Source organism: Micropterus salmoides, unplaced genomic scaffold (assembly GCF_014851395.1).
Source record: "Micropterus salmoides isolate LMB-PRFRI ecotype aquatic unplaced genomic scaffold, ASM1485139v1 Ms_hic_scaffold_6, whole genome shotgun sequence".
Taxonomy (NCBI): Eukaryota; Metazoa; Chordata; class Actinopteri; order Centrarchiformes; family Centrarchidae; genus Micropterus; species Micropterus salmoides.
Window position 1 is genome coordinate 29562446 of NW_024044348.1, and position 24326 is coordinate 29586771.

The following is a 24326-nucleotide window of genomic DNA, read 5'->3' on the forward strand; positions in this document are numbered from 1 at the left end:
GTTCATTGAAGCGGGTGACAACAAAAATAGGATTAACCCTTTTAACCTGGTATTTGTTCTTTTAGACACTTAAATCTTGCTGCATTTGCCAACTATCTTGTTTAAGGCCAATGGGTAACTGCTCTTTTATGTGCAATACACAGCTTTTTGTTTTTTGTTTTTTTTGTTACAGATGTTGTTCTCCCATTAAGTGTGACTGCTTCATCATAGATTGCTTCTCCCTTTGGCTAAGTGTATCTTATGTAAAATTAGGGGGTTTTTTTCTCACAAGACCCTTTCATGATTTATTTTCATTCAGTCCTCCTCATTCATTCATTCAAAAATAGCAATGGACTTGATGAGTCATTCTCTCAGTTATCATTTTACTTGAATTGCAATTGAGGTTCAGTTAAATAGGTGCTACAACAGCTACTTGCACTTAAATACAGCTACACCGGAAGTTTAAATAGGACTTTCAAAAGGAACACCAAATTCCTTATAAGTATTATCTGTGCTGAATTGTCATTTTCCCCAGCATACTGTAAAATCAGAAAATGCAGGATTTTGACATTCGAGTTTTTTTGGCACAGATGATTCTCATAAATATAAATAATTTTATAGCATGAACAGTAAAGTAATAAAATAAAGTAATATACTACCCTCACTCTGGGTTTAATAATAATAATAATAATCCTTATTTGTAGAGCACTTTTCAAAAACAAGTTACAAAGTGCTTTAACAAGTGTAAAGAATAATACAAAAAGAAAAAAACAGAGACAGGGTTTAAAACTGATGGACACACATTAAATTAAATTATAGAATATTACATCAGCCTAGAGTAGCACATTAAACATCTGACATGGCAAAATATACAATATTAAAATTATCTGAGCAGGGGACACTTCAAACATAGATTTAGATTCTGTGGCCTTAAACTACAGTTGCATCAGGTCTAACTTCAGATACTTTTAAACCTAATGGCAGTTCAGTGGTTTCTATGTATAAAAATGTACAATGAAGGTTGATGCTGTAAACCAGCTGATAAAGAAAACCATTTTAAGAAAATGCTTACTTAGTTACTTACTTGCTTACAAAATCTAGCTGTCTCTTGCTAGCTTCCCCAACGTCACCTACCCTAGGTTTAAACAACACTGGTGAAGATAGCAAAAGTTGCGCAATACTGTTTTATCGCCATCAAAAAACCTTCGCGCAGCAGGTCGAAGTGAATGGTTAGGTGTATAAATCCTGTGACTCTTCCCAAGTTATTTTAGCTGACCAGATTTAACCAATCCTGAAGCATAGAGTTGACAAATCAACACACTGAGAGTTGTTAGGCCACTCAATTGGGTAATTTAACACGCACACACACACACACACACACACACACACACACACACACACACACACACACACACACACACACACAATTAGGTAGTCCTATTAGAAGTGAGTCACCAATCTAATGAACAGATTGGGTATTAGCCAAATGTGATCTATCCACATAATTCACCTTAAATATTGTCTCTTAGTCATAGCCGTTTTATAATTGTAACAATTTGTAAAAATATGAAATGAATGAAATTTGCATAAGCATAAAATAAATGTTGGTGTATCATCAATTCTGCTTCAAGACCCTCAAGCTACCTTACTCATTAAAACCCGATCAGTTCCACACCGTCAGCTGTGAAAACTTAAAATATATATATAAAAAAAAAAAGGAGCGCTGGTATTGGTACATGGTATGTGCCAAAACCTGGAGTTCAGGTATAGAAATTGGGTTTGGGAGAGAAAAAGTGAGAACCGTTTATAGACCCTTTGGTGGTCAAAAATGAAACAGGGTGTTTGTGCTATTGATATTTAACATAACATGAGCCAAAATTCTCAGGCGTATAGTGAGTCAGAACTGAGCAGGACCCCTGATAACTCAACCACATCTTCAGACAGAAAATTGGAGCAAACGCATGCACACACAAACACACAAATGAATTATTCAAAAGGGAAGCTGTTTTTTCTCGCAAAAAAAAACAGATACATTTCAATCATTTAATTAGCCCAAATCACATTTACAGTGCACACATCGCCTGCTGGCTGGGAGCACCCACTGTTCTGCTGCTGCTCCCATTCAGTCAGTGTGGTGCAGAATAAAGGGAGACACTGTTAAATGCTGTCTGCCACTTGTACCTGACATGACAGATATCCCGCTCGCATGCTATATGCCATCACTCTCGCAGCATGGCAGCCAACAGATACACACCTCTACAAGAGAAATGAAAACAAGTGCACACATGTATGCATGTACAAACATATAGTCCCTATATATGCAGGACTATATATTCCCAATTCTTGTATTCCCTGTCCCTCAATTTAAATATAGGCTACTCTGAAAGGTAAGTGTGTGTCCATCTCGGGCTGTTTGTGGTGGCTCCCACAATCTTTCAGGTAGCCTGGCTGGCAGGGTGAGGAGAATGAGAGAGGCTTATCGTGTAGTCAGATGCACTCTGAGGGTGATAACATGTTCCTGCTGTCCCTGGTCACCCCACTGGAGAGCAGAGTGGGCTGTGGCTCTGTCCCGGCAGACAGCAAAATGTCAGGGCTCCCTTCATCAGTACGTTGAACTCTCAGCACCGTAACAACTTATGTGTGAGCCATGCTGCTGCTTCTTTTTTCTCAATGTTTCGTATGTTTCTCTGCTTTGCTGGGCCTCATTTGTAAAAGTTTGCTTTGCATACATTGTAGAAACCTACTGCAGCGTTGACCTTTACTTTATCTTTAGCTCAGTTAAATTTAAAGAAAACTACAACTTTATCTACTTTTTTGCAGTCTGCTATTCACGTGATGCTGTGATGTTTCCAAGTGATTGCATAATTATACAAACACAAATTGCAGGAGTGACCAGAATAGCCCAGTCCATCCCAATCCCATCACTAGGGATGCCTGTAACAACTATCAACGACTAAAATAAAAAGGAAAAAAACAAACACATACTTGTTTCAAATGAGATGTTTCTCTCTCCTTCAACACCTTGGAATATCTCTTTCATATTACCACTGTTAATTCGCTGCATTTTGCTTTCATTTTATTTCAATACAGGTGGTGTGCCACCACACAATGTGAGTCTGTGATCTGGGATGCACACAGAGATATGGGATTGTTTAATGCCTTTGAATATGTCCACCTAACATCCTGCACTTGCCCAACTGTATTTTTAGAACAGTGTTCTTCTATGTCAGGGTCCCAATGCATAATAAAACACAGTAAATGGATCCCTGCTTATTTAAGTGCCCTGACCTCCATTAGGCAGCAACTGCAAGAGTGAAGAAATCGTGAGCATTTACTCTACACATGCATGAATGCATGCACACACACACACACACACACACACAAACATGTGCATGTAAAACCTCAATCTACATAAAAACATGAATAACAAGGATTCCTACACAGCTCCATAAAATTCTGCATGGTCAGCTATTTCCTTATCCTAGAATAGTTTAGTAGTGGGTCAATCACAATATTTGTTTTAGGGGTGTCCTCAAAATCTGGCAATTGATCATAGGATGTCTTCCACTAGTAGATGTATTATAAATAAAATCCAATAGTACCATGAAAAAGTACCATGATCTGATGTGTTTTTGTCAGCACATATGTTGCATTTCCCTTCATATTTATTAAGATGCATTTCCACAATCAGCGTACAGCAGCTGCTGTTAATCACACTAATCCCCACACCCCTATAACAAGTGAGGCTTACTCAAACAGGTGGCAGAAGTAGCGAGTGATGTCCAGAGGTCTTTAACAGCATTCTGTCTTGTTATTCTTCTACAAAGATATTTAGGAGCTCTCCTGTGGCTCTACAGCATCATCTAACTGCTGGCTAAGATTTTTATGTAAGGTTTGATATATATATATATTTTTTTTTACAAGAAAAACGTTGGTATATGTAGGCAGTTAGGTAGATTTATTTTTTTGTCACAATATAACAGGTGATAGAGTGAAACTGAGTTTTTAACTCAGCTACATAGCAGACAATATACACTGCTCAAAAAAATAAAGGGAACACTTAAACAACACAATGTAACTCCAAGTCAATCACACTCCTGTGAAATCAAACTGTCCACTTAGGAAGCAACACTGATTGACAATCAATTTCACGTGCTGTTGTGCAAATGGAATAGACAACAGGTGGAAATTATAGGCAATTAGCAAGACACCCCCAATAAAGGAGTGGTTCTGCAGGTGGTGACCACAGACCACTTCTCAGTTCCTATGCTTCCTGGCTGATGTTTTGGTCACTTTTGAATGCTGGCGGTGTTTTCACTCTAGTGGTAGCATGAGACGGAGTCTACAACCCACACAAGTGGCTCAGGTAGTGCATCTCATCCAGGATGGCACATCAATGCGAGCTGTGGCAAGAAGGTTTGCTGTGTCTGTCAGCGTAGTGTCCAGATTATGGAGGCGCTACCAGGAGACAGGCCAGTACATCAGGAGACGTGGAGGAGGCCGTAGGAGGGCAACAACCCAGCAGCAGGACCGTTACCTCTGCCTTTGTGCAAGGAGGAGCAGGAGGAGCACTGCCAGAGCCCTGCAAAATGACCTCCAGCAGGCCACAAATATGCAAACGGTTCACACTGAACACATGTGACAGACGTGACAGAGACTGGAGATGCCGTGGAGAACATTCTGCTGCCTGCAACATCCTCCAGCATGACCGGTTTGGCAGTGTCTTAGTAATGGTGTGGGGTGGCATTTCTTTGGGGGGCCGCACAGCCCTCCATGTGCTCACCAGAGGTAGCCTGACTGCCATTAAGATGAGATCCTCAGACCCCTTGTGAGACCATATGCTGGTGCAGTTGGCCCTGGGTTCCTCCTAATGCAAGACAATGCTAGACCATATGTGGCTGGAGTGTGTCAGCAGTTCCTGCAAGAGGAAGGCATTGATGCTATGGACTGGCCCGCCCGTTCCCCAGACCTGAATCCAATTGAGCACATCTGGGACATCATGTCTTCCTCCATCCACCAACGCCACGTTGCACCACAGACTGTTCAGGAGTTGGCGGATGCTTTAGTTCAGGTCTGGGAGGAGATCCCTCAGGAGACCATCCGCACCTCATCAGGAGCACGCCCAGGCGTTGTAGGGAGGTCATACAGGCACGTGGAGGCCACACACACTACTGAGCCTCATTTTGACTTGTTTTAAGGACATTACATCAAAGTTGGATCGGCCTGTAGTGTGGTTTTCCACTTTGATTTTGAGTGTGACTCCAAATCCAGACCTCCATGGGTTGATAGATTTGATTTCCATTGATAATTTTTGTGTGATTTTGTTGTCGGCACATTCAACTATGTAAAGAAAGGAGTATTTAATGAGATTATTTCATTCATTCAGATCTAGGACGTGTTATTTTAGTGTTCCCTTTATTTTTTTGAGCAGTGTACATTAATATTGAAGCAATTAAAAAAATGGTAAACAGAAATAAACAATTTTCAATGGAGCAGTGCTGAGGATGAAATTTGAGCTTCTTTTCTGATTCTGATGGCTTGGGGGGAAAAGCTGCTCTGCAGTCTGGTGGTGCTGCAGCTGAAACTTCTATATCTCTTCCCAGATTGCAGCAGGGTGAACAGGCTGTGGCTGGGGCCAAATACCTGTAAAATAATTTTCATTTTCATCAGCCTCTACTGTACTTGTGTTTAGTGCTAATTAGCAAATGTTACGAAACACACTTAAATAAGATGGTGAACATGGTAAACGTACCTGCTTAACATAAGCATGTTAGCATTGTCATTTTAGGTATGGTAAGCATGATAGCATTTAGCTCAAACACCTCTAGCAGCCTTACAGAGCTGTTAGCATGGCGGTGGACCTTTAGCCATTGTTATGTTATTGCAACTTGTTTGTACATGTGTACATGGAACATCACTCTCTGTGGTTTAATAGTATTATAAAGGACAAAATCAGGGTTTTTTAAATAATTGTGCCATTTGCACAAGTCATATATTTTACATTACTGTTAACCAAGGTATATCATATAATATTTTAGAAGCATCGTTGGTTTTGTGTAGTAATGCATTGTTAACTTCAAAGTGAATTACCACACGATGGTAATGTGACCTCAACATATGGAAAACATTACTCGAGGAAGTTTCAAGTCTCTACCTACAAAATGAAAACCAATGCCTGCCTGGATGAATGGAAAACACATCTGACTATGTCAAATCCTATGGTATACTTCTGGGAAGCGGTTGCTATTTGTGATGCAGAAATATAAAATCACTGACATTGCATTGGCCTTTAAATTTGAAAAGAAGTATTATGTGTGGTTGAGCTATCATAGTTCATACAAATAGAAAAACAAAGGGATTTGCAGTTGTTACAGTTACTGAAAGAGCACAGTGCCAGGAGCACACTTACATCCTATTAGTAAGCTGTGTAGATTATATAAATCCACAGGCTATCTAACATTTGTAATATTATGAAATGTGGCAATATGAAGAACAAATGTCATTACCTATGTTTGTGGTTCCTTCTTTGAAGTTTTTCTTGTCCTCTTGGGCTTTCAGTCTTTACATTTGCAAACAGTGGTGGCAAGGTCTGTCTAAATATAAATCCACTTGACAACAAGCTGGAACAGTAGATACCCTTTTACTTTGAAGAATTCCAATTACTGTCACTGTTCCCTCAGTGTGTGTGCGCATATATTTGTCTGTATATGAAATAGACATGGAACTAAGATGTGTGTCTGTGTATACTATATGTATTTATGTATGCATGTGAGTGTGTGTATTTATGTTTGCATGTGTAAGTGTGCGATGCTCTTGTAATCTGTAGTTTGAGCACATTACAATCCAAGTGCCCGCCACATAGCAGCCTCTGTAGTTTTGCAGTATTTTACAGTAATTATTTATTCCAAGAGTAAAGGCTGTCCACAGATGTACGTGTTACAGGCAATGAGACCTCTTGTCCCCAAAGGCAACCATGACAAACAGTAACAATGAGAATGCAGTGCTAGCCATAATTGATGTCCCTTGTTTTGCGTCCATAATGCATTAGTAATTGAATTTAGTCGTGGTCACAGAAAGAAAAAGAAAATAGAACATTGCTGGTGTAAGGAAATCTAAAATTATTACCTGTGACTATCTAAGTTTCTGTTATAGCAACGTAGAACATCTGTGTAGCAGCATCAGTGGGAATAACAAAATATAAGGGGAAACTACTTTAAGTGCAAGTGTTTGTAGAGCTTCATCACAAGCACGTATCAAATGACTTTAAAGAGAAAAGGCCATTTTAGATCTTACATCCAACAAAGCAAGCACAGGGAAGCAAAGGGAAAACACAAGTCTCCCAAGAAATCTCACAAAGGAAAAAAATGGAAAACACCTGCCGTGTTATTTTAATCTGTATGGTTTTGCTATGTGATGCTGGCAGCATGTACTAAACAAAGTTTTTATTCAACTTGACATGGACCAGAGGTCTTTTTGAATCAGTCACTGTGTTCCTGTAGAGCAGCAGTTCATTGAGAACAAGTGAGTTATTTTCTTCAACACACTGTGAATCTACCATGAAATCAATAGACATCAGCTGCAACAAGGAAGTGAAATATCAGTAATTACTTGCTTCAGTCTAGCTCTATTGCAGAAAAAACGCCTCCTGCCCTGGTTATGTGTGTAGGATCCTTTCTTTGTTTCTTATAGCACTGCACTTGAAATTGGTTTTGCACAGAGACAGATCTTTGTGGCCCTGTTAAAGTTGGTTGGGTTAATCATCAAAGCTTATCCAGTGCACACTGCAGAACCCCCTATATCACCCTTAACAAAAAGGGCCAATCTGAATTCAATTACCAAGCCAGCAGTGAGTGCAGTTTAAATCCAAACTCTCAGCATTAAAAGATGGACAAGGTCACAGTACAGTTTTTAATTATTAGCAAACTCTCATTGACCTTTGAGTTGTGATTTACAGTCCAAACACAAATATCTTATATGTCAAGCTGTCTTCTGGCATGGAGGGGAGGTTACATATGTATAGGTTATTACGCTATCATTACTCCCTGTGTCTATAAGCTCGCTTCCACCACACATGGACAATACACAAAGGTACCTCAAGTTAAAACAGGATTGAGTTTTTAAGCGCACAAATAATGTTACCCACAGAAGGATGTTGCTAATAAAGAACTTTACTATGTTCTGACTTAGCATTCTCTCTTTCACCATCCCGCCTCTGCCTTTCTCCATTTCTCTCTCCTACAAGGTTTTACTGGGACTTGACCATGCTGCTGCTGATGGTGGGCAACCTAATCATCATCCCCGTGGGCATCACCTTTTTCAAGGATGAGCACACGCCACCCTGGATCGTGTTCAATGTGGTCTCCGACACCTTCTTCCTCATGGACCTGGTCCTCAACTTCAGGACGGGTATTGTCAAGGAGGACAACACAGAGATCATCCTGGACCCGCAACAGATCAAGATCAAGTACTTGCGGAGTTGGTTTGTGGTGGACTTCATCTCCTCCATCCCTGTGGACTACATCTTCCTTATTGTGGAGACGCGCATCGACTCAGATTTCTACAAGACGGCCCGCGCTTTGCGGATTGTCCGCTTCACGAAGATCCTCAGCTTGCTGCGACTCCTGCGCCTCTCTAGACTCATTCGCTACATCCACCAATGGGAGGAGGTAGGACAGTGCACCTCGTTGTGTACCGCATGTGTATAGTTGTGCTGAATTTTCCCCACTTTCACAAGTGGATTCACACTGAGACAAAAATACAGAGATACAGAGAAAATAACCAGGATGTCATAATGATTGATAATCATACAGGCATACTATTTGATGAAGCTAGTCAAACACATAGGGCTTCACATTCTAAATCCAATTATAATCCAAATGATATTCCCATGCTGTGGAGCTACTGCAAGGATGTTTGCAGACCTCTGTACCTTCCCCTTCTCCCTGGGAAGGAAATATGAATAGATGCTGCTTCTGATTACATCCACCCTTGAAAGGAGTGAAGAGGCTCTTTTGGTGTACCCCAGTCACCAATGAGTTGATGAAGCCGGGATGTTGATTAGCATTTTCTCTCTGTGTTCCCATCTAGCTAGCAGTGGGACCACAGAGCTCAGAGAGGAATTTCTGCAATACTAGCATGATTATAATTGCGGCAATAATTAGAAAAGTTCCCATTGCTCTTACTGCATGGATCTTGTTGTTTAGACTCAGAAGTAAAAGGTGCAAAGTGAAGCATCAGAGTCTCTACATGGGGTCAACAAGAAGACACTCCACTAGAGGATAATACGGGACAGTCAGGGCTGCTGTGTTGGTCAGCCACAAAATAAGAGAAAACACTGTAGGCCTGCCACACTTAGGACTTCTTTTTAGAGGCTCATAATACTTTATAATAAACTGCTGTTTGCCATTCCACATATCCTCCCTATGTTGTAGAAATTAGTTCAGGGTTTAGTGTCTCTATGTAATAGTGTGCATGATCATAATACAGATGTTCTATTGCATTGTTGCAGCTCACACTGTTGTTGATTTCAGGCATCAAAAGAACATGTTCAGTTACCTCCAGGCCCAGAAGCCATTTAATTGATTGCACTTAACATAAGCAGTCCATATATCTCCTGGACACACTGAAATGTAACTGGCCCACACAGTATTGCCAAAGTGTGTTTATTACCCAGCTCTTGTGTCCGGATACATTTCACCCAATCACAAAATTACTTTTTTATTTTACAAAAAATTTAAAGATATTTCAGTCTCCATTATAGATTTAGAATTTATTATTGCGAGTTTATTATTGTTAGTTTTGTAACTAAGGCTTATTAATTTCAGGTTACATATATTTTGCAATTCAAATTCAGTTTTAGTAGTTAAAGTACTGAATGGGAACATACACATTATTATTTTATGAAAAGGGCAATGAATTGGAAAATATGTTTGTTACACCTTCATCCCAAAGCGCTTCATCTGGCCATATATATAAGGGAAGTGCTGTTTGTCTTCATCAAAACAATCAGCCAACAAAGCAATCATTTCAACCATGAATCTCTTGTTATGCGTCTCTCTTTGTGGAACCAGTGAGCTTCAAAATGATCATGAAACAATGAATTCAATCCAGATTATTTTTAGAAATTAGATACTTGGCTCAGCTGTGTTGTGCTTTAAATAAGACAATTTTAGAAAATGCAGATTGGATTGCTCAAGGTCAAATGAACAGTACATGCCTGCATATTCACATGCCAACAAGGCTTTATTGATGTCCATTAATGAGCCTGTTTGTGCACTGTTGCCACAGTGTAGCGCCACTCAATTAGTTGGTAGGTGTGTTCACCTGAGTGCATGAAATTAGGTCTACATGGACAATTGGAAAGGTTCAATAGCAAGCTGATTTCCAATCAAACCACGAAATCCCCAGACCTGCCCACAGGCGCTCTGAAAAGTTCCTGGTTTTCAAATATTCAGCTGGCACTCTGTCTAGAACACTGTATATAAGTGTGGTGACATTAATCATGCAGGGCCCCTGTGATGCCATTTCAAAGGGAGGAAAAGTTCAAATGAATCACTGGGGGAGACTCCCTTTGCCACCCTGTGCCTCCATGCATGCCTGCTGTTGTACTTCTGAGGCCAAAATGAAGGCTTGAGGTCAGCCTTCCCAGCCTTCATTTGAATAGGGTGGACACACTGACAGTGAGCTGTCACATGTTCAGACTGTGCAATGAGGCAACAAAGGAAGGAGAGGAGAGAGGAGGAACTGATTGAAGAAGTGAAAAGAAAGAAAGACAGAAAGAAAAGCAGTTTGCTCAACTAACACAGTCCATTGTTGGGTTGTAATTGACCACCCCAGACTAGACCTCTGTTCTACAAGGAAAGGAAGACAGTAAGATGAGATGAAAAAAAGAGCAATAATTCAGGACAGACTTTGCAGGACAGTGATGACCTTAGCAACTAAAATTCACTGAAACAATACGACAAAGAGAGGGGACATTACACTCACGGTGCCAGCTGCCATTTACATGTTTTATGCCTGTGTGGGCGGTATGTGTGTGTGTGTACGGATTCTGATGAATGCTAGCTAGGCAGACAGAGTGAAAGGCCAGCTTTGCCTCAGCGCCAGAGTACTCCAGATGCAACCTCACAGAAATGTCATCTGTCACTGCAGAATAACTTGTCGCCGAGATCTCACCACCTGACTGACTTTTTGACTTTTCCTATTGGCAGCTACACTTCAGACACCGTGTATATATCTCATCGCCATTTGAATATTTTGGTAACACTTCACACTGACCTTACACTCCTATTCACCGGCATATTGATCTTGGGAGAGAAAGTGGAACCCCACAGTAAATTTCTGTGGTCACATTTTTATACTATACAGAATGCTGCTCAGCACTCAACAAAATCTCTCCCATGAATCTGATTGTCAAACTTAGCACTCTGGGCTTGAGTGCCACACTGTGCAACTGGATATTGGACTTCCTCACAAACAGACCCCAGATAGCTCAACTTGGCAGCACACTCAACACCTTCTCGAGTGCTCAACATCGGAGCCCCCCAGGGCTGCGTGCTCAGCATCCTCCTGTTCACAGTGCACGCCTATGACTGCATCTCTGACATGTAGAGAACTCCATGAACTCCAGAACTGTTGTGAAGGACGACACCACCATCATCGGCCGGTGAGGAACTATGATGATACTCCATATTGGGAAAATATCAACAATTTTGCAGGGCGGTGCACAAAGACCTACTGCTCAATGTCAGCAAAACCAAGGAGCTGATTATTGATTTTAAGAAAAAGGAGGTGAAGACACACACCCTTGTCTGCATTAGTGGAGCTGAAGTGGAGAAGGTGAACAGTTCCAGTTCCTGGGAATCAGCATCACAGAGAAACTGACTGTATTTCTTAGAGAAACTCAAGAAGACAAAATTCCTGTTCCAAGTTCATATGAACTTAAAGGAGCAATAGAAAGCATCCTGACTGGAAACATCAGAAACTGGCTTGGGATGTACACGGCCCAGGACCGGAGGGTTCTGCAATGGGTGATTAAAACTGCTCAGAAGATCCTTGGTACCCATCTCCCGAGCATCAATGATATCAGTGAGGTCAGTTGCCTGTGCAGAGCCCAAAGGATGCTAAAAATCAGTACCCACCCCAGCCACAGCCTGTTCACCCTGCTGACCTCTGGCAAGAGACACAGAAGTATCTGCTGTCGGACCACCAGACTACAGAGAAGCTTCTTCCCTAAGGCTGCTAGACTCCTTAATTCATCATCAGCACTCCAACATGTAAAATGTTTTTTTTATTTTTTGTATATAACGTCTGCTCTTTGTGAGTATCATGAAGGAAACTAAAATCTTAATCTCATTATACAACCCTGTGTTGTGAAAAGACCAATAAGTCTATCTTGTCCCTGTCCTACAAATGTTTTTTTGCGTTGTTACTTTTTCATGGATAAACACACAGTAATACACTTAAAAATAACCTAACTTTAAAAAGTTGTTCCCCTGGTTTTCACAGAACTGAGGCAGGATCCTTGTGATCCATGACACTGTGCAATTTTTAGCCCCTGTAACGTCGCTGAATGCCATTCAGCATTGCTTGCCACTCTAAATATGGCGATGAGCTGCACCCCTCTGACATGGCAGAAGCTGCTTTCCTGTGATGTCTCGATGTCCTTCAAAAGGCAAAGCTGATTTATTTTACTCATATTTCACAAATATCTGCATGCTATAAATAGCCCTGCACAAATTAATTTCACTTGTTATTGTTTGAATTTCATTTCCTCCTCAGTAAGAAGTCAGACAGAGGACACTTCTTTTGGGAAGCTTTGAATACAGCTCAGTGAACTGTACTGCGTGGTTTAATGCCTGGTGGAGTGATACTGTTGGGAACAAATTTTAAAATTAGAATCTTTTCACATGTACTCTGAATACAGGTTTTTAGGAATTCAGTACAAGACAAAGGAATAAACATGTACTGGAGAGATGGAGAAGCAATGCACACCAAAAAGAGTGACAAAACAAAAAGAGTGGATGTTCTGAAGTTTTCAGAAATTGATTCATAAATTCATAGCGGCATGCTTACCACAGAGAACATATAGAAACCTTTGTCAAAACACGACCAAGCTAATCATTTACTGCCTTGCATCCTCACTCACAAAAATTGCACCCATGTGACCTGCACTTTCACAGCAATATCCTGGTCCAACACATCATAAATATGTTTCATGATCCTTTGGGGACAGCTCCCACACATAGTATCATCCTCAGTCATAGCGGCAGTGGATGTAAGTGAAGTAACAACATTTCTGAGGGAAATAAAAGTGCTGAATCTACGGATGCCTCCTTAGCCAAAAAAGATGACTATAGTCACCTTAGTTTTGGTTTTATGAAACTGCGGGTCAAGGAGGCAGATCATCATCTAACATGAACACATGTACATACTTACAGTATAGCTAGGTAGGTAGGTAGGTTTATTGTCACAATACAACAAGTTGAAGAGTGAAACTGAGTTTTGTAACTCCCTTCTGCTACAAAGCAGACAATATACATTAATAAAGAATCATCCATCCATCCATCCATCTTCATCCGCTTAGGTCAGGTCAGGTCGTGGGGGCAGCAGATCCAGCAGGGGACCCCAAACTTCTCTTTCCCGAGCCACATTAACCAGCTCTGACTGGGGGATCCTGAGGCGTTCCCAGGCCAGTGTGGAGATATAATCTCTCCACCTAGTCCTGGGTCTTCCCTGAGGCCTCCTCCCAGCTGGACATTCCAGGAGGCATCCTTACCAGATGCCCAAGCCACCTCAACTGGCGCCTTTCAAAGCAAAGGAGCAGCGGCTCTACTCTGAGCTCCTCGTGGTTGGCCGAGCTTCTCACCCTATCTCTAAGGGAGACACCAGCCACCCGCCTGAGGAAACCCATTTCGGCCGCTTGTACCCGCGATCTCGTTCTTTCGGTCATGACCCAGCCTTCATGACCATAGGTGAGGGTAGGAACGAAAATTTACCGGTAGATCGAGAGCTTTGCCTTACGGCTCACCTCTCTTTTCGTCACAACGGTGCGGTAAAGTAAGTGCAATACCGCCCCCGCTGCTCCGATTCTCCCGGCCAATCTCCTGCTCCAGTCTCCCCTCACTCGTGAACAAGACCCCGAGGTACTTGAACTCCTTCACTTGGGGTAAGGACTCATTCCCTACCTGGAGTTGGCACTCCACCGGTTTCCTGCTGAGAACCATGGCCACAGATTTAGAGGTGCTAATCCTCATCCCCAACCGCTTCTCACTCTGCTGCGAACCGATCCAGTGAGAGCTGAACAAAGATGTTAACAGAAATCACTGGAGCAGTGCTGTGGATGAATTAGAGAGTATGCACTGGCAAGTAGTTAATCTGTGAGTGCATTGCAATCAATATGTCCAGTCATTTTAATATATGTTGGCTATGTATCTATTTCAGTTGCGTTTTCCTGCGTGTGAGTGTATGCAAGTCCTTAGGAGCGCATACTTTGCTGGTAGCCTTAAGCTTAGAATAAGCACAAATTGTTGAAGTGTCCTTGAGCGTGATGCCTGAACTCCAAATTGTTTCAATGGGGCTTTTTTAGAAGACACCAGAGGGGATTGTGGGTCAAAGCAGAGCTACATTCTTTTTATGAATTTTAGTAAAGTATGAGTTTCGCCATAGTAATTAATAACTTTAACTAATTTAAACTAGTGAAGTACTTTTTCCTCCACTACATTTATTTTAAAGATTCAGATTGTTAATACAACATCTAATCAGCAAATAAACGTTATTAGCATTGTAGATCAAACTACCCAGCAGTGTATAGAGTAATTAAACTTAGCTCCACCTTTAACAGCCACAACATTAAATTGGTACGTACATTGTTGCATCAATAACTATAATGCAAAAATAAATTATACAGTTCTGTGTAAAACTTTTAGTTAGTTTAGTTTAGTTAGACTACTGAGTACTGTTACTTATGGTAATTCCAGCATATTTTGTACTTTTACTCGTGTAACAAAGTATTTCTACACTGTAGCATTGATTGTTTTACTTCTCAGTCTGAGTACTTCTACCACCATTGGATTGAAGTAATTTGGTACTGTATAAAACGCATTATATTGTATACCCCCCCCCATTTGTATACTAACACAACATTCTTAAGTTTGGAATGTAAGATTTACATTGTCCTAGCTGTAAAAGACTTGTTTATCAAATAATGTGAAGTCTGCTGTCCAAGTATGTCTTCATAACTTTAACATCCTCACAATTTGGCAGGGGGAAATGAAACAGTTTAAATACAAAGCACAAAATACTCCTAGGACATTTCAGCAAGTAAAGTGACGTCTGAAAAACTGCAATCATATCATCTGCACTTCCTCAAAGACTAATCTAAACACCACTAACACCATCAGTAACCTTTTGCATAACTGAAGCAGTGCCCACCAGCTCCGTCTTCAATGTCCTTTTTATCACAGCTGTCATAAATTTGCTCTGATTGCTTCCAGTTCCTCTCCAAACACTCCAGATTTAAGGGTGTTTTTACAACTGCAATGCTGACAGTATGTTGTTTACAAACAAGGGGGCTTTGGTGGTGGAGGCAATATGCCAGTGATAACACTGTCATGCATAATGACGTTCAACATGGTGTGCAAATATCCATCGCACACACACACACACACACACACACAGCAGACTGCTGTTATGGCGTCTCCCCTGTCTCTCTTTTGTCAGTTTCCTCTTGTCACTTTTCATTGGGATAAAAATAAGACCGTGACCGGATATTCTCCTCATTGGAGTTGTCTCCTGTTGACGAACCAGTGACTTGGATGAGATTAGTCATCCTGTTAAATCAGATTCAAGGCAGTGCACTAATGACTAGGCTCTGAGGGCTTCCTCCCATCGTGCCTGATGCCTTCAACATGCCCGTCTCGACTGGCCAACCCAGTAAACGTAGCTTTTTGCGTGGATGGAAATGAATTTATGAGACAAGAGCTGATGCCTTTGTTGAAGGGGGCTGGGGAGTTTGAAAAACAAAGAATGGGATATTTTATGGTGAGGTGTGTAGTGAAATTACGCCACCTGTGGGGTTTTTTTTATTACAAGGTGACAGAACGTCTATCTTTATTAAGGTTGGCATCTTGGATTTGTTAAGATATATGGCTACGCACGCCCATGTGGCTGTGTGCAGCTGTTAAGGAGAAACAAAATGATCCTTCAGTAAAGTGCCCAGGTGCTGTGATAGAAGTTAGACATGTGGCTGCCCCGTGGGTCCAGAGAAGGAGTGAGGGACCTTTCATTTCCACCCAGTAAATCTATACAAAAATATTTAAATAAGGTAAATCAACTAATCAGCCCCCCCACTCACTGACCCATTACCTTAGCCGAGGACTGGTCTTTCAGAGATAAGAAAGCAGGAAGAATAGATTTAATGGGCTATTATTGAGTGCACAATGAGGCTTGCCAGCAACAGTGACAGGTCCTCAACATTCTGAATGAGCCTTGTGTGATATCAATACCCACAGTGGATTTGCTTAAAAAACTATTACACAGAAATGTGTAATCCTGCACAAACCCTATTGCGCATCTCGGTAGGGAGCAGAGTGAGAGTGGTTTTTTGATCCAAGCCCTCCAGGCCTGTTTAGACAGATGATGGAAGGGTGTTCCCAGTGGTCCACTCCCAGGTCTACTTCTCATTCTCCATGTGTGCTTCGTCCACCATGACAGCGTGCATGAGCATGACATTTTGGTCAAGACATTTAAAGTGAGAAATCTAACCCCTGCCCACAGCCTGCTCCCAGAATCTGCCATCATGTTGGATCATTAAAAATAGCACTGAGACATGCGTGGATTGATTTAGTTGATAAACGTTATTACCCATCACAGGGAACTACCGGAGGGAGCAGCATGTGTTAATTAACACACTAAATCTAATAAACATACAGTACAGTACCTCTACACAATTAGCACTGTGTCTAGAGGAAAGCCACATTACATAATCTAATAATAAAATAACCTGTATATCCATCATAAAAAACGTAATCTGAAGTTGAAATGTACATTTTTAAGTCTGATACTACAACTCTGCAGCAGTTTTTAAAATCAAATCTTTTTATGTTGCATACTGTATGCATTTTAATCTAAATAAATTCACCAGAAGGATTATTACTAAAGGACTAAATGGTATATGTGTAATATTTAGGAGGATCTAATGACAGAAATGCAATATAATATACACAACTATGTTTTCAGTGGTGTATAATGAACAATTATGTTTTATTACCACAGAATGAGCCATTTCTATCTACACACACCTTAACTCCCCTTAAATGGAAGTCAATATTTTGCGATGTCGTTGTCATAATTTTATTTAGGGGTTGTACCTGAACAGGTTTACATGGTTTCATTTTCAAAAAACACCATATTTTTGTCATACTGCAAAATACTGTAGCACCTCTTTTCACCCTGTGTGTTGAACGCTCAGTTTTAGCTACCGAGTGATACATCTTACCTCTACAAGATCTTTGTTTGGAGTTGCACATGCACAGTACCAACTTAAGGACTACTAACCAATCAGAAGCAGAGTAGGGCGGCTCCTGTGAAGCCAGTACCCACAGATTCAGTTCAGCTGCACATGAACCAGCTTCGCAACCTAGACTGGAGCAAGAGTTTGATAGTGGTAAGTTATTAATTTGTAACAAATTTATCTTTCAGTTTTCCAGTGGGTAGGTTGCGGGAAGGCAGCGGACGGACGTCTTTGTCACTGTGTTTCAGTGTGTTTCTCCACCACTGTTTTTTAGGGCTTGCCTGACTAGGCAAGCATTATGACACTTGTTACAAAGTGTCGCAGATAAGTTACAGAAGTAAAGGCTGGACTACAATCGACCTGTTTTCAGGCAGTTCAGGAGCAGTGTTTTCTGTGGGAGGTGGAAACTCCCTTTGGGGTGAACTTCAGGCTTTTTTACTTTTCAAACCTATTACATGCACAAAAAAGATATAACACAATAATGGAAAGGGAATTTTTCAAATATAACTATACATATACAGGACATGTGTTGAGGTTAGTCAGCAAAATGGCATCAGAAAAACAGTATGAGTGATGAATTTTTGTCATTCATCATCATTAGCAGCGCAGGCAGCAAACACCAGATGCCTCGGTAGTGTGTCTGGGCAAATACCATCACCACCATGGGACATATGCATCTATTCTCTCACCTGGATCATGCTCCTTTCAATCCATCTGTTTGAGATGACTCTGCAGCTGCATCCAAACACTGTGTGCCTGCCAGGGCCTGATTGCCGGCTCACAGGGTTACAGATTAGTTTATGACTTTAGCAACTGACCCTGATTTTGACCACTGCCATGTTTATTGGTCTTTATTTACTACTTTTATGTGTCTGTGAAAGGTCTGTCACTGTATTTGGTCTTGTTCTTCCAACTATCAGAATAGAAAAATGTGTGTTAAACTAATCCGTGTATAGTTCGTTCTTTCCATTGTTTCGTTTCAAAACAAAATCGGAAAAAACAAAAAAAACAAGTGGTATGTGATATTTAACAGAAAAGACTGAGTAAGAACGTGGTTGGGGTGAAAGGAGGGCCAGAACCAGGAGAACGGTGTTCGTGTAGGCCTTCAGTGTGAAACAAAAAGCCAATATTACATATTTCAGTTATTTATTTTATTATAGCCTATAGGCTAAGGCTATTTCTTTTCAAGTCGCATCTCATATCAACTATGGTGAATATGATTGTAGAAGTGAGCACTACAGGCCTATCATAGCCACATACGAAAAAAGAAATATGAGCATATAGTCTACTTGTTTTGCAAGATCGCGTCAAGCTGGAGGAGCCACTCAAGCACTCAAAATTCAAAATAAAATTTCTAGATTAAGTACGTCAGCATCAAGGAAGGATTTTGTTTTGGGTTGATCTGAATCAGCTGGTTACCTGAGCGATCTAAGAAAATACCCGAATATGTTTATCAAGGGTTTTTCTCGAGGCTACGGCCAGGGTGCGAACTATGGGGGAGCTTTACCCCTCTTAAACATGCTTGTGAGTTACAAACTGAACGTTGAGCCAATATTATATAGCTGCAGCCTCTGGTACTACAGCTACATAATGTCTTGTTTTTCAAACTAAAAACCCACTTATAATGTTCAAGCCAAGGTTAATTACGTTTAATCAGGCACCGCCACCGCCCAAGTGTATCTGCTGCAGGTTTATCAAGTGTAACACACAAAGCTACACAAATCTCATTACATATCAAAATCAATATTTTTCCGTTTTTTTATGATGTCTGTTTTTTGTTTTCTGTGTATCTGTTTTTCCATTTTGGTTTTGAAACGAAATAATCAAAGAACAAACCATACATGGATTTAAATTGTATATTAGTTGCATTTATATGCAAACAGTGTATGTTTTGCAGTGGTAGTATAGTTTTAGTTCATAAGAGATTGTAGTAATCATGGTAATTCTAGTAGTAATAGTACTAGTTTTATTATCAGTGATCCTTTCCCTGCACGATTACTGTTACTAAAATACAGCCTCCATCTCAAGATGATTACAACCATGTCAGTGCCATTTCACTTGTTGCGTTTCTGAAACCACTACTTTGGCTTTGACTTGCTATAGGTTACATGATCATCTGACCTATGGTTTTGATTAAAAGCAAGCATGGCCTCTCATATGAAAAAGGCTCAATGAGGGTAGTGAGAGTAAAAACAAGCTGCCTAAGAAACTGTTGTGTTGCGTCTCCGTGCCCTCATCAATCAAAGCTCTCTTGTTTACGCTGATGCTAATACTGCCAGGCGCACTCTGTGTCCCTATCAATTAAAAGAAAGTGGTCAGCAATCCATCATCCTCCATGTAACTCGCAATGTTGTGCAATGCCGTGTGTGCAAACAGTGCATGCATTCTCATTTGTGTGTTTTTCTGTATAGTGTGCATGTTTCCTTGTTAAATTACACAGAGAGACATCCTGCTGTATGTGGGTATTTTCTCATTTACAAGAGGTGAAATGAAAGGAGAGGGAGACCTCATTCCTTTACCTCAGAATAATGATCCTTTAATAATGATCCAACCTTCCAACAGAACCAATCTTGGGAACAATTTTTCAGAACTGGAAAGTCGGTTCCTGCTTGGCATGTATGGGTGTATTTGAATTGATTACAGCTGTGAAGAGAGATATGGGAATCACCTTCCAGTCCTTTCAGTACAGTTTGGGTTCCAAACTGGAGATTTGCATGGCATTACCGGTGACAGTTCTCATTGGCTTTATTCTCCAAACAGTGCTAAAGTGACAGTGCACAGTCACTTTAGACAGTTTTTTAGTGCACATCTACAGTAGAAATGTCGCAGGAGTTATTATTTAACACTTTTGAGTCATCCAGAATGCGCCACAAGATACTGAAAGAATTTATCCTGCTTCAGAAATACACTGACACTGTAGAGAGTTTAGTAGTATAAAGTACAATGTGCATGACACATTTAAGACAGTATATAATTTAATGCTCCACAAGAAGAGTTATGTCCCAAAATGAGCCAATACCTTTTTGAATGATTGAGTTAATACATGTTTATACAATTCCAAAGTAATACTAGAATAATAAAACTGTAGTTGTTAATGTTGTACTCCAGCAATTTAGTATTATATTTTATATAAAAAATCATGGTCAAAATCGATGCAGGAGAGTTTTTACATGCGCCAGAAATGTTGGATCCTACATTTCCCATAATGCTCTGTTCCTGGTAAACACACACGTCTTATCAAACTTCTGTATGTAAAACAAGATTTCTCTTAAAGATGTTGCAAAGCTCAAGGTGAGACATCGCTATGATGTCATCAGGGTTATTTTCTCAAACTTTAAAAAGTTGCCAGAGCCACAGAAGAAATTATACAACTGATTTCACAAGCCAAGTACTACTCCCAGTGACAAGTACGCTAATTTTGATATGTGAAATCAGTACATTGCCCCTTAAATTTCCAATCTGAAAATAAAAACAACTTTGACAAAACAAATCCATTAAGACATTTTACATTTTATAGATTACAATATGCACAATGAGGAAGCTACACAGCTTTATTATTCTCCTTTCACAAAATATTTAGCTTCCCCTTGCTGATGGATAAATGTACTATTGGCGCAGTAATTATGCCAGAATCTCAAATAACTCATTTAAAAATAATTATTGAAAATGTAAAGAACACACTGTGCTCGTGTATGCTGTATATCTTTTTCAACCTTTAATGTACCAGGAATTGTTGTATGTGAATTTACGGTGTAGGAACTATCTAAAAATGTACCAAATCCGTGCTGCCTGCCGGATCCCTATCTGCACGTGCACAAAGTGGTCCTGTGTGTCAAACAAGGTTACCACAAATGTGCCTGTTCATAATTACCCGTGTGTTGTTGTCTGTTCTCATCTCAGGGCGTCAAATATAGACACTTTCAGAAAGGCTGACAAAGCTTAGTGGATGCAAAAGGTACCCTTCAGTGTCCGTTTGAGACGCCCCCGGGTGCGTCTGCATGAGATGCTCTGTCTAGACCGGAAGCGCTAGTAGCTAGCTATGTTAGTATAAAAGACATTGACAGCTTCCCAAAGCCCCTTACCCTTACCCTAAGCATCACAGGGGTGTGTGCCTTAACCTAAGTCAGTGATTGTATGCATGTCGACCTGCTAACCCTACAGCTGACGGCCGATATGTCTGTGTATATCTCCCAGTGATTAAAAAACATTTTGTTTTAAAGATTTTAAAGATTTAGTTGATCATTTTGAATAGGCAGATTTGCCTATATTACCTTTTTGACTGACAGAACCACTTTTGCGCATGTGCAGAACGGGCAGTACAGATTTGGCACTGATAGATACCAGATGTGGTCACAATCTGCCACGTCATCATACAAACGTACAGCCAATGTGATGTTACTGGCAGGCGCAGGCCCCCAAGCAGATCTGACCACCTGAGCACATCTGGTACCAACACCAGGCTTTCATTTGCTGAAATCACTGAATTGACCCTGTCTGTATTCGGGATAGGCGTCCAAATGGGACAGGCCTTTAATAAATTTTGCACAAAACTGAAACTACCATGAAAACAGTTTATTTCTTTCAAACAGTATGAATATTACTGGTATAAAAAATATTATATCAAATACACATAATACACATAATTCATTTGATCTAGCTCTGACAGACGGCTTATGCACATTCATTTTGAAGGCAGCAACGTGACGAAAACAACAACACGGTGCAGGAGGAGAAAAGTGTGGCAGAAGTTAGCAGACAGAGAGCGATGGACTTCACAACAGGATTCATAACTTGGATAAATTTTTATGAAAAGCTGTTTTGATTCTTTTGATCGGTGGACCCTTACAGAGTAAAGGAATATAAATAATCAAGGAACAGACAGATTCGGACTTAACGAGCACTTCAAGGGTAACGGCACTCTTTTTCTTTTCATCTCTTGTACCATGCCGGTTACACTAGACTTTGGGGCTTGTTGTGTCCGTTAAATTAACTGAACAATTGAATTGTGGAGAATCTAACCGATCTAACGATGTGTAGCATGTCCCTACTGACAAATTGACCATACAACAATATTTGTATTAACGATCCAAGCAGCTTAGAAGCAGCTAAAGCGGGCGACCCTGTGGGGTTTAAGAGGTTTTATACATCCATAGAACTTCTATAAAAACCAGACCAGGCGTTAAATCGAGACCTGCATTTATTTGTTTCACGGTATTAGACAATGTATCGTAACTTGTAGCTATGTATGACTGTGTTTAAAGAAAAGACTGGCTCCTAAAAAACAAACAATAGCTCACGTGTGACTTGCAGCTGTGAACAGATGTGTAGAAAATTAGGGGATTGAGCGAGGAAAGGTGCAGCTGGGCGAATGATTCGGCTTAGGTGATGTAAAAATGCTCAAGGCTAAACAACAAGAGCCCCAAGAGCCCCAAGAAAGAGGAAAGGACAGTGTGGGAGAAAGATTTTCAGTGTGTATGTTTATGTGGACAGGCAGAGAGTGAGTGAGTGGAGATGTCTCCATCCACTGTGAGAGAGGCTGGCTCCACTACCCGGCCACATTTTCCTGGGCATACCTCTGGCTTCATGTTAGCCTGTTTACGGAGATAAATTGATGTGATTTGATGGTGCACCCACACTGTCCCTGCCAGCCTCCTTCTTAACACGCACAGAAATAAAAATACACAGATACACACTCACATTTGTATGCATTCAGATGGAAGTAGAAAAATAAACAGGCCCAGTGCTTCAGGAACGTGAACTAAGATGAAACTTTGAGTGACAAATACATTGATGTCTTCACCATCCTCCTTATCATCACCTGCTGCTGAACATCAAAGTGAAGATGGAATATCCCCTCTCAGTCACAAGCCCTGAGTGGATTTTAATAAGGAGTGGAGTGTTTTGCAGTGCACACCGCCAATGGGATTAAGAGGCTTTGAATGGTTGAGGCCATTCAAATCTACGCTAGCCCAGAAGTCCTGGAGAGTATATTTATCATTAGGATTAACAAATCCAGCCTGTGTGGGAACGCTCTCACCCCAGGAGTGCTGCCACCTCTACCCTTGTACCATTATTGTGTTTGGCTGAGTGGCTGATGATAAGAGCAATTCAGCAGCAGGAGAGTTAAAGCTCTGGTCCCAGTCTGCTGACCATTCCAGGTGGACCGTTCTCAGAACATCAACATCTGCAGCCACCAGCTCATCTGTGTGCAATGTAAAACATTGTGATTTTTATAAGCAAAGTACATTGCCGTCTAATTCCTAAACCACAAACCCTGTGCATGACGTGATGAAAGAATAGACCCAGAAGTCACTGAACTGCTTGTGGAAAGTCTCCCTTGAGGACTTGTGTGTGTGTATCTGTGTGTTTGATTTCCATTCTAGAGAGATTTTAGCGATTTGACCATCAGCATGTTGAATCATCTTACCCTAACCCATTTCCTGCCTCCTTCTTCTCCCACCCCTCAGATCTTCCACATGACCTATGACCTAGCCAGCGCCATGGTGAGGATAGTCAACCTGATTGGCATGATGCTACTGCTGTGCCACTGGGATGGCTGCCTGCAGTTCCTGGTGCCCATGCTGCAGGACTTCCCTGCCGACTGCTGGGTGTCCAAAAATAAGATGGTGGTAAGTCTCCTTCTCCTGCACCGAGTCCTCCTGCCTGTTCGAAATCAGATTATGCCCTGTCTTATCTCATCCATCATTTTCAGTAATTACTCTACTAAAACCCTTTTGCATCCTGGGAAAGACTGCCCTGCATTATCTGTCATTTTAAGCCCTAAATCAAATATATTTATCTGCTACATTTATTCAATTTGCTGATTATTTTTTAT

General features: G+C 40.8%; 1 protein-coding gene across 1 annotated transcript in view; it reads left to right on the forward strand.

Moving 5' to 3' along the window:
- The window catches only part of hcn4 (hyperpolarization activated cyclic nucleotide-gated potassium channel 4), a 77763-nt gene that overhangs the window by 13808 nt on the left and 39629 nt on the right, over positions 1-24326 (forward strand). Inside the window, exons 2-3 of the mRNA XM_038702010.1 lie at positions 8222-8645; positions 23959-24120. Of these exons, the coding sequence (XP_038557938.1) occupies positions 8222-8645; positions 23959-24120 (586 nt within the window). The remainder of the gene's footprint in view (positions 1-8221; positions 8646-23958; positions 24121-24326) is intronic.